General features: G+C 39.2%; 1 protein-coding gene across 2 annotated transcripts in view; it reads left to right on the forward strand.

Moving 5' to 3' along the window:
- The window catches only part of tbc1d14 (TBC1 domain family, member 14), a 38,302-nt gene extending 31,576 nt beyond the window's left edge, over window positions 1-6,726 (forward strand). For both annotated transcript variants that reach the window (XM_042512439.1, XM_042512438.1), the window contains 6 exons: window positions 20-108; window positions 374-445; window positions 3,614-3,742; window positions 4,842-4,951; window positions 5,992-6,250; window positions 6,327-6,726. In XM_042512439.1, the coding sequence (XP_042368373.1) occupies window positions 20-108; window positions 374-445; window positions 3,614-3,742; window positions 4,842-4,951; window positions 5,992-6,250; window positions 6,327-6,383 (716 nt within the window). In that variant the 3' untranslated portion in view covers window positions 6,384-6,726. The remainder of the gene's footprint in view (window positions 1-19; window positions 109-373; window positions 446-3,613; window positions 3,743-4,841; window positions 4,952-5,991; window positions 6,251-6,326) is intronic.
- Window positions 6,727-11,589: the final 4,863 nt, after the last annotated feature.

Consider the following 11,589-nt stretch of genomic DNA (forward strand, 5'->3'; position numbering starts at 1 on the left):
CTTAATCTTTTTCTCCCAGATGCTGGTTCATCAGATCGAGAGTCCAGCCTGGAGCTGATCAAACTGGACATCTCAAGAACCTTCCCCCAACTGTGCATCTTCCAGCAGGTCAGTGAGAGATGCACATGAAATAATGCTAATGCCAAACTTGCACTAAACACTTTTGTCTGTCTTTTTTTTTTTTTTTTTTTAAATCCAACACAGTGTTACTGTTGTAACCTTGGCAAGAAATTGCAAAGCTCAGTGTCATTACTGTGCTATTATTGCATCAAAATAAATCTACATACCGAGCTTTGTTCGAAAGGGTGTGTGTTTGAGTGTATTTTTGGCCTCTTTGTTCTATTGTCTTCATTATTTCTTCGTTAATCATCAGGGCGGGCCATATCATGATGTGCTGCACAGCATTCTGGGAGCATACACCTGTTACCGGCCAGACGTTGGCTATGTAAGTTACACACACACACACACAAACACACACACACACACACACCCACATACACACACGTACACAAAACCATGGCATTACATCTTGCTGTGATACATAAGCGTACGTATTTTTTTCATATCCACTTTGCGTATTGCGTCTTTAAGAAAACAGGAGTGTAGCCTCACAAGTGGGCATAAAAAGTGGTTAAATTTGGGGTGTGTCATACATGTGCGATGCCCACGCCTCTTTATATGTGGTACATTTTTAGGGTATGCACAGTAGTAGCTACTTGTATGAAATAAATGTGAAAAATGAGTCATGACGCAGACTTAGATCTCCCACGCAACACCTCCAGAGTCTATTCTTATCTGTTATATTGTGGTCTGAATGACTGGCAGCTTCTTATATTTGATTTCCACTAAGTGTGAAGTCTCGTGGAATAATCAATTTTTTTTCTTCTCACTGACAACACATACATACGCTACATTAAGACTGCAGCAAATCAACTAGTTAAAGCTGTTTTAACATTTACAAATACTTTTAATTGAATTATGGAGTAATAATAACGATAACAGATATCTACAATTGAATTTCCACCTGTGGAAAAAGATTGTAACCAGTAGAAATGGAATTTCCCATGTCACGTAGCAACATTTGCGTTTCGAGTATGTCTGACCAATCAACGCACCATTTTGGAAATTTGGGCATCATATCATATAAGTACTTCAAAACCATTGGTCAACTTCTAAATCACTTAATATTGGTAACCCTTTAAATGTTAAATCAGTTACGGTTAGAGCCTGAACAATACTGGATTTTCGGCACCGATACAAAGTCAAAAGTCAAAGTCATCTTTATTGTCAATTCTGACGTGTTTGTTAGACATACAGGAATTAAAACTGCGTTTCTCTCCAAATAGTAAAAGATATACAGATATAAGGAGTGAGAAATTCCAATATTGATATATCGGGTGATATGATATTTTTTGAATGTGATTTATGTGATGCAATTATCGATCAGCTATGGTTTTTTAAAAACATGTGACAAAGATATGTAATGAAGGCAGGAGATTTTACAGTTGAACAGTAAACTGTTTTGTCAAAAATGACACCATTGTACTCAAACAGTAAACTTCATTGGGAATTTGATGATTTGAAATCACTCTGGGCATCTTTGTCTGCATCATGTTCCCTAATAAATAAACTTTTATCATGCATATCGGACAACACTCAGGCTCTAGTCAAGGTAATAATAATTGCAGATATCGACAAAAGCTTTTTTAATAATTAGAATTCCAAACCAACATATCAGTAATGTAAATTTAATTAGTAGCGGTTCTAATTACAGATATATACAGTTAATTTCCCACTAATGGAAATGTTCTTTGAAGATATCTGTTACTTACATGCAACTAGTGAACTTTTACCACTGACCTTTTTTTAAAACTCCATTATAGATATCTATAATTCTTTATATTCTCTATCTATACATCTATAATTTTGTTCTATGTATTTTGTTCTATTTCCAAGTTTACTAGCTGTAATTCATCAGTTCTTACTAGTGAAAATGTATGTTGATGGTATAATTTTTTTAGTTTTTTTTAGTTAGTTTTTATAATGGCAATATTCACTACTAATTGTTCTTACTTTTCAGATATCATAAATCAAACTAAAAGGACAAAATTAAATGATTGATATGTCGGCTTGGAGCTGTAATTTAGGATGCCTGCTGAGGGCGCATGTATCATTTGTCAGCCTTATTAGAAAAAAGTGTATTTTCAGATATCTGAAATACAGTTGTAACAAGTGGAAATTATACTTGTACAAGTAGCAATTAAATGTATCTACATTTTCTTGTATAACTAGTCAGAACTGAATTTTAGATACAAGAAAGGGAATTCAAACTGGTCAAAAATGTCATTATGGATATCTTCAGTTGTACATATCCGAAATGAATCAGCTAATTTAAAATCAGCCAATCGCTCTGTGGTACTTTTAATGACATTATACCCACATATCTGCAATGCAGCTGTTATCTGAAATGGGAATTTCCATTTGTCACAATCCTTTTTTCCACGTGGAAATGCAATCGTAGATATCAGTTATCGTTTTTCCTACCTGTTAAGAAGGAATTACTGATATTTATGATTAAATTAAAGATATCTGTAAATCAGTTTTGACCACTCAAAATGGGATTTTTACCCATGAAAATACACGTCACTTGTCAAAACTGTTCTACAGATACATCTTCTGTTGACATTGTTTAAATGTCTTTACCTCTTGTGAAAACTAAATCTAATCTAAATTTAATCAACACGGCCCCTTGACAGAATGAGAAGGATGTGTGTTACTAGGTCAGTGTCAGATTCAAAGTGTCGGTTGTGGTCAATGTCTTTCTTTCTCTCTTTTCCACATCACTGCTGCAGCACACATGCAGCAAATCATCACAGTGTCCAGCGTGAAACTCTCTCATTAGACAAGTGATGGATGTTTTTTTGATTCTGTTCTCTTAAATTATACTGACGTTTGCACTTCTATAATTCTTCAAAGCCACACTGTGCTGGTAGATGCAGCAGTTTGCCTTGCTGCTCTTCACTGCAGTACCATGCTTTCTATACTTTGGTAGAAATGACTGCGACTTCCTGCACTGACCCCAACCCACGAGCTGACACACACACACACACACACACACACACACACACACACACATTCTGTGCATTCACCTCTTTGCAGATTTTTTTTTTGTTTTGTTCTTTGCATCAGTATTTCATCTCTCTTTCAATCAGAAATGTCCAAACCGAACTATTTATGGTTGCAAAATACAGTTTTGAATTAGATTAAATTGAATGCTTTTAATTATCAACAACGTAAAGGATGTCATAAGGCAACATTAACCTTTAGCAGGTGTTAACTTGCCACCCAAGTTTTTTCTCCGCCCTCGCGTTCAGAGACAGAAGTCAAGGCTACGCTTCATATTAACACTTTTTTTTTATACAACAAACCCACACTTAAACCACAGTTTTTTTTCCTGTTTTGCATTGTTTTAAATAACTCTCTCTCTCTCTCTGTGTGTGTGTGTGTGTGTGTGTGTGTGTGTGTGTGTGTGTGTGTGTGTGTGTGTGTGTGTGTGTGTGTGTGTGTGTGTGTGTGTGTGTGTGTGTGTGTGTGTGTGTGTGTGTGTGTGTAGGTGCAGGGAATGTCGTTCATCGCAGCAGTGCTGATCCTGAACCTGGACACAGCTGATGCCTTTATAGCTTTTGCCAACCTGCTCAACAAGCCCTGTCAGATGGCCTTCTTCAGAGTCGACCACAGCCTTGTCAGTACCCACACACACACACACACTTTTGCACTTTTGCACTTTTGCACTTTTGCAGCGTTCTTGACGTCAACTTCACACTCGAAACTGAGCCTGCTGGGGTCCTGAGCAATACATCTGCCATGAAGTAGTTGTGTCCCCTTGCAATGCTAGAGTATACGCATCTTCTGCTAACAGCTAGCTGTTTGAAACCAGGCTGTTTCAGTGAGCCGAAGTGAGTTCCTAAAGTTACATCAGTAATGCTTGAAAGTTTGCCGAAATGTTACATTAGGGGTCTCTCTCCGTTTTCTTTCTTCTGTTCTTGAATAAACCATAGCAAGCAACAAAAAAAACAGTAACAGTTAATAGGGGGTCCCCTCAAAACAAGCAACACAGTGTGCACATATTGCACCACTAATAAATGTATCCGTTGATCTCAAGAGCTCGCATTCGACACTGCACATCCAAGAGTCCTCAGCACACACATCAGCCAACGGTGAAGTTGATCAGATGAACGATTGTCGAGAAAATTCAAGAATAGACCGACAGACAGAGACTCCTTCCTTTTTGGTTAGATACCAGATCAGACTGGCTGCCTGTGCTGTTTATATTTGACATTTAATGAGTAGGAAAATTCATTCTTGACCTTGAAAGCAATTTATTTAAGCAGAAATGTAGTTGTAGACAAACCCTGTCTGATATTTAGGCAGTTAACTGAGATCATTCCTCATGACAGATTAATCTGTTGATTGTTTTCTTAATGAATCTATTGAAATGTCTTGTTTTGTTTGTATTCACATTTAAGTTAGAACCTCATTATTTTGCCTTTTCTTATAAGAGAAAATTCTAAATAAATCACTTATCAAGGAAACTTCCAATTTAGCGTTTGTAAATGATGGCAACATAAGACTAAGCTGCTGCCAGTCTGATAGCAGAATTATCCTCTAACACCTGTATTTACATATTATATATTCTTTGTAAATATAACCTTTCACACTTGTCCACTTCGGATGACTTATTACCTCGCTTATTTAACATGTATTTACGTGTGTGTGTGTGTGTGTGTGTGTGTGTGTGTGTGTGTGTGTGTGTGTGTGTGTGTGTCTCTCTCTCTCTGCAGATGTTGACTTACTTTGCGGCATTTGAAGTGTTCTTTGAAGAAAATCTACCAAAGCTCTTTGCACATTTCCAGAAAAACAAACTTGACCCTGATATTTATTTAATCGACTGGTGAGTTTTTTGCCTTTTTTTACTTCCTCCTTTCTGCCTCACTCCTTCTGTTCGTAAACCTCTTTTTGTTTTTCGTTCGTAAAGCGACCTTGAGTTCAAGAAAGGCGCTATATAAATCCAATTTATTATTATTATTGTTATTATTAAACCTCACATTTGCACGCAGAACAAAGGGGATAACTGAATGCTATGGACGAAGGCCATTGTTGAAGTTTTTTAATGGGAAATATAGTAGATATAAAAACCCTTCAAAGAAGGTAGAAGTAGGGGAGTAATCGTTGATAGATCATCCTATAGGCAGCTGCCTTGAGCAAATCCCATATTTTTGTGCCTCTGCGCTGGCAGCAGTCATGGCCAGAGGCATTCTGTCTTCAGGCTGTCTGTCCGTCCCACTCTCGTGGGCACAATATCTCAAGATCACTTTGAGGGGATTTAAATACAATACAGCTTCAAAGGTCAAGGTCACTGTTACATCCTACATGTCATTTTTGTATACACAATATCATAAGGACAGCTCAAAAAGAAAATTCTTTCAAATTTGGCACAAACATTCACTTGACTCAACAATAACCTGATGATATTGTGGTGGTCAAAGGTCAAGGTCACTGTGACCGTACATCCCTCTCATTCTCTTGAATTTGATATCTCAAGACCACCTTAAGGGTAATATTTCAAATTTGACCAAAGAAACATCCACTTGGCGTCCACAATAAACTGATTTGATTTTTGTGGACAAAGGTCAATGTAACTCAGCATCCGTCTCATTGTCATAAAAGCAATATCTCACAAACACTTTTTTTCTTCAGAATTTGGCACAAACATCTACCTGGACTCAACATTGAACTTATGAGAATTGGCGGTCAAAAGGTCAAGGTCACTGTAACTGCGATTGTGATCCGGCACTAAAACCAAATTTCAGCGTGTAGATCATCTACAGTTGCAAATTGATCTCAAACATTCAATATGAATGTGGTTGTTTTGTGTTTTCATCAGTTTGCTTGAATGACTGCGTTGTGCCCTTGTCCTCTCTGTCCCTCCAGGATCTTCACTTTGTACAGTAAGTCTCTGCCGTTAGACCTGGCGTGTCGGGTGTGGGACGTGTTCTGCAGAGACAACGAGGAGTTCCTGTTCCGCACGGCGCTGGGCCTGCTGCGTCTCTACCAGGACGTCCTGACCACCATGGACTTCATCCACATGGCTCAGTTCCTCACCCGCCTGCCCGACCTCATCCCTGCCGAGCAGCTCTTCCAGCACATCGCCGCCATCCACATGACCAGCCGCAACAGGAAGTGGGCGCAGGTACAGTAGAACTTTAACATTTTGAGGTTTTCAGTTTGTGTTGTTGCTTACATTTTACCGTCTTTGATCTCTTCAGGTCCTGCAGGCGTTACAGAAAGATCCGGAGCGAGGCAGCCCGGTGCTGAAGCGCTAGAGGAAAAACCACCACCGGACTCAACCAGTTCCCCTCCAACCCTCGGGACTCTCAGCCGGCCCAGATGGACCTGAGAAAGACCTCTATCGTAGGACATATCTGGTTGTAGCCGCTGTGATCTTCCCCAGAGTCGCTGCTCTGACTGGAACCCTGGAGGTGGGGGGTCTGTCAGCGATGAGGGAGGGGTGTGAAAAGGAATACGAGGCCTTATTTATCTCCCACCTGTGCTCAGAGGCCCAGCAGCGGATGGAAAGTGTAGCTGGCAGAGGCTGAAGAATGTATCGCACACACTCCCACGTACAGCCAGGCTGATTCAGGTCTCCACAGAGCAGAGGACATCAGAGATACCACTTACTACTCCCACTGCGATCTGAATTCTCTGCTGTCAACACCCTTTCAAGCTACACTTCTACGTATCTTTAAATCTGGCTTTTTAGGACAAATTCAAAATTCAAAGCGTCTAAAAGATTTGATCAGGGATAGGAACAGCAGCGCTCTAAAGTGACATCCTCAAAGTCAAGATCTGTGGATGTGAAATCCGCAAACTCAGCTTGTGTCCCTCCATCTCATCGTCCCTGCACCTTTCTTTCCCTCAAACCTTAAGTCTTCTTTCACTTTGATTTTGTCCTCAGCGTGCTTTCCATTTTTGTGTTATCCAGTTGTTCCCTGAATCATTCCATGAAGTCAACTCTCAACGTTGAGTTAAAAAAACCTTGAAATGCACATTCACCTTCATGCTGAAGACATGTTAAGCGTCTCTGAGAGCGCCACATTGTTACAATTGTTTTAACCCTCTAAAAAACAGGTCATAAGCTGCCTGTAAAATGAGTTTTACAGTGTATTTATGTCAATCAAACGAATAAATATTAAGGCTTGTTGCTGTTAGACACAAAACATATAGTGTCAGGAATGGACGTTTCCTACCCTTAAAGGGACAGTTCATCTCAAAATTGAAAAACATAAATTTTTTCTCTTACCTGTTGTGCTATTTATTAATCTGGATTGTTTTGGTGTGAGTTGCTGCGTGTTGGAAATATCAGCTGTAGAGATGTCTGCCTTCTCTCCAGAATAATGGAACTAAATGGCACTCGGCTCATGGCGTTTTAAGCGCCAAAAAAATACATTTGAAAAATACAATAGCAATATCTCTTCCTAGGAATCATGGCCTGGTTACTCAAGATAATCCACAGACCTTGTTGTGAGCAACTTTATGTCTGAACTATTTTCTTTATACTGAACTACACCTCCCAACAGTATCACATTGCAGAAGGAAGAGTGCATCTACTCATGGACAAGAGGGTTGAGCTTGTGACAGTGCAAGATGTTAACATCAACATCATCCTCTGCTGAGATGTGACAAAAGCTAGCTCAGTAGTTCTAGGTGAGCTAGCAGCATCATCATTAACATTTAAATCTCATGCTGTGATGAGCACAAGCCTTTTAGCATGAGTAGATGCATGCTTCCTTCTGCGCCGCGATATGGTTGATAGGTGCAGTTCAGTAAAAAGAAAATTGTTCCTTCATGAAACTGCTCAAAACAAGTTTGTGGATTTTCTTGAGTTACTGGGTCATGATTTCTGGAAAAAGACAATGTCATTGAGTTTTTGGAATGTATTTTTTGGCGCTTTTAGCACCATAGGCCAAGTGGCATCTTGTTCCATTAGAAGGCAGACATCTCTACGGCCGATATCTCCAACACTTGCCAACTCAAACCAAAAGAATTTAGACTGATAAATAGCACTACGGGTAAGAGGGAAGATATATATTGTTGATTTTGGGTTGAACTGCACCTTTAATGTTTGAGGTACATTTCAGCTTGTCATTGTTTTGATTCCTCGTCTTGGTGTGAGTGTAATGTCTTTAAATTTTGTATTTATTTAATATTTATCAAAAGGACACAAACAGGACTTGCTTCAGTCAAATGAAGAGTTGTTGCTGAGCCTCGCGCCGCCCATGCACATATTTAATTTCAACAACACAAAGTACACTGTATGCTAATGAAAGGCAGCCCTACGCAGAGTAGTCAACATGTACACACAAGCGTGTGGTTAAAAGCAAGCATTTATTGTACTGAAGGTGCTCTAAGCAACTTGTCAATCTGCTGTGGGGAACTGCACGGCTTTTGTCGAGTATCTATGGCAGACCGTGGCTTGTAGTTTTTGTGGCAAGTCTGTCCTTAACCAGAATCCGTCTGACTGGTTGTTCAGCCGAGCAGATCACTGATTTCACCACTTAGCGCAGTTTGTTATCACGTTTTGTCCTACTTTAACTCGAGCAAAAGCGACTGTTAAACAATTCACCGAGGCATGAAAATAAGTGGCTACTTTTTGTTTTAGTGTTGTTTTGTTGTGCAGATTCTTATTTCCTGTCACGCAGAACACGTGAATGTCAGTGGTCAAAAAGACCCGCAGGTGTAACCGTGTCATCTGTCAATCTCTGAGGCCAGCAGTGTGTAAAGCCCCTGACGCTGCTGTTCACACTGTGGTTAATGTGTCACTTCATCCTGACCAGCAGTGGGTGGGGAAATACTTACACCGCTGCTGGTTTAGGTTTTATCACCAGCGTTGTTTTGATGAGTTAACGGTTGAAAAGCCAGACGAGTTCATGAACTGCATTGTTTCTTTGTTTGGATAATCAGATAAAAAACATGAAGTACCATCTTACTGTTGATCCCACTCTGGAATGTTAAATATCTTTTGTGTGTGTGTGTGTGTGTGTGTGTGTGTGTGTCTGTGTGTGTAAGAGAGAGTTGCCCATTTTGCACAGACCTGTTCATCAAATGAAATAAAAATTGAGAAGTGCAGATATCTCATTGGCTGCTGAGAGGTTCATCAGATGTTTTCAGCCAACAATCTTGAAACTGCTGCTGGCATTTCTCAGTGTCTCACTGTGCTGTTATTGGTTAGAGAGCTGCTTCATCTGATCTGTTGTGCTTCTTATTTTGTGTATGACGGAGTTTAGCTCCCTTCGTGCCCGGTACTATTGGTGATGCCGACTTGGCTGCTTATCCCTACAGAGTCAAGATGATACTTTTTTAATGGTAAACTTCAGTTTTTTTCAACTTAGACCCAAATTTCCTGTTATTGTATCAAAGTGACTAATTGAGAAAACTATTTTTGAAACTGGTCCAGCATTTAGAGAGATTGTTGCAGCTGGCAGCAGCAAAATAGGCTACATTGATATTCCTATGGGTACTTGTTCACTGTCAATTTATGCTCCCTAAAAATGTTTGTTTCTGCCACTGACAGGCTAAAAAAAAAACAACACTTAAAGTGTATTATTGAAAAGGTAAAGACAATGTTTCATTTCTCTGTATGGACCCTTCCGTAATGTTGTCAGACACATGCAGTAAAAATTTTGAGCCTGTCATTGGCAAAACCAAACTTTTTTTATATAATTAAAAGATAAAGAAAAACATTTCATTTCTTTGTATGGGTCCTTTCCAAACAGTCATAAGACACCTATAATGACAATCTGAGCCTGTCAGTGGCAAAAACAAGCACTTTTTGGGGACCAGTGAGAGGTAAATAAAAATATTTATTTTCTTTGTATGGATCCTTTTCATAATTTTGACAGAAAACTTGAGAACAATTTGAGTGTGGTGGTGGCAAAGCAAGCACTTTCAGCTGATCAGTAAGTGGTACAGAAAAATTATTTCTTCACATAGATCCTTTCCCTAATATGACACTTAAAATAACAACCTGAGCCTGACATTGGCAAAAACAAGCACTTTTAATGGATGTAAAGTGATGGTGCATGTTTTCCCATAGCGATTACAGTGCATTCTGTTTAGTTTCAATCTCTACTGGACCAGTTTCAAAAATAGTTGCCTCGATTAGTCACTTTGATGCAAAAGCATTAGAAATCGGCTCCAGGTTTAAAAATACCAAAGCTTCCCTTTAAATGCCTGGACCACAGCTGAAGTATAACACATGAAAAACAGGAAGCGCCTTTCGATTGTAAATCCTCTTGTCCGCTGGCAGACAAACTATTAGTGCTTCAGCGTGTGCATCAGCTCAGCACCGTGCAACACGCTTTCCGATCACCCTTCTCAATGCAACCCCCCCCCCCCAACTCCCCCTGTGTGGTGACACACCGCAGGACTGCAATAAAGCTTTTTGCACATTCATGTAAGCCTTTGAGTTGTGCCTCGCATCATCACTTTATGTGATCACTTGCAGGTTTAAATGGGTTTTCCATCCTTTATTTTTTGCGCTCAAGTAGTGACAATGCAAGTGTGTGTGTGTGTGTTATGTGTAAGTGTTAAGTGACATTTGCAGAATGTCAGTTACTAGTTAGTTGTTACATTAAAAGCTAGCCCATCTATGAATCGACCCCCCACCAGCTCTACAGACACTACCTGCTTCCTGCCCCACTATCACAAAAACACACACTAACACTGTATGACCTACAATGGCCAGAAACAAAATCAAACTATATTTGAATAAAAAGTGTAATATGCTGTAATTTCCTGGGTTTTGTTTGTTTTGCATTGTGATTTTTTTCCCCCCTCAAGAGACCTGTTGTACTGTAGAGGACACATGGACATATGAAGACAGCAGAGGGTTACCATGCAACTTTATCTCACTTGAACTGTATATAAACAATGGTTTTATTAAAATAAAGAGCTGTACATATTCCAACAGGAGCACCTCAGTTTTTTCAATTTAGATTTTTTATTTTATTTTTTTATTTGCACTTTCAGCACCAAAAGTGCCATCTGCTTCCATTATACTAGAGAGAAGGCTAACATCACTGTCACCAATATTTCTCAAACAGAGTAACCCACAACAAAACAATCTAGATTACTAAAAAGCACTACAGGTAAAAGGAAAAATATCTCTTTTTCTATTTTGAGATTAACTGTCCCTTTAAACCTCTTTTTATTAATTGATCTTTGCATGGAAACATATTCATTCTGTTATGTGTAACATGACTTAATAGTTGTTCTGTGTATTAGTAAGACTGCAGTATTTGGTTTTTCTGTATGTCACTGTCTTTACCTTTAGCTACATCTCTTTCTAACCACAACTGCATTTCCTGTATTCTACCTCATCCTTTTTAAACGAGTGGAAAGTTTCTGTCACAGACATTTTCAGTCTCTTTAAAACCACAACTGCCCTCCCTCCTCCACACCAGTGACACCTTTTTTTCTAATAAAAAAAAAAAAAAAAAAATTCTAGATAAATGTAGCACTGCCCGACCT

Source organism: Plectropomus leopardus, chromosome 23, assembly GCF_008729295.1.
Source record: "Plectropomus leopardus isolate mb chromosome 23, YSFRI_Pleo_2.0, whole genome shotgun sequence".
In the NCBI taxonomy this organism is placed as follows: Eukaryota; Metazoa; Chordata; class Actinopteri; order Perciformes; family Serranidae; genus Plectropomus; species Plectropomus leopardus.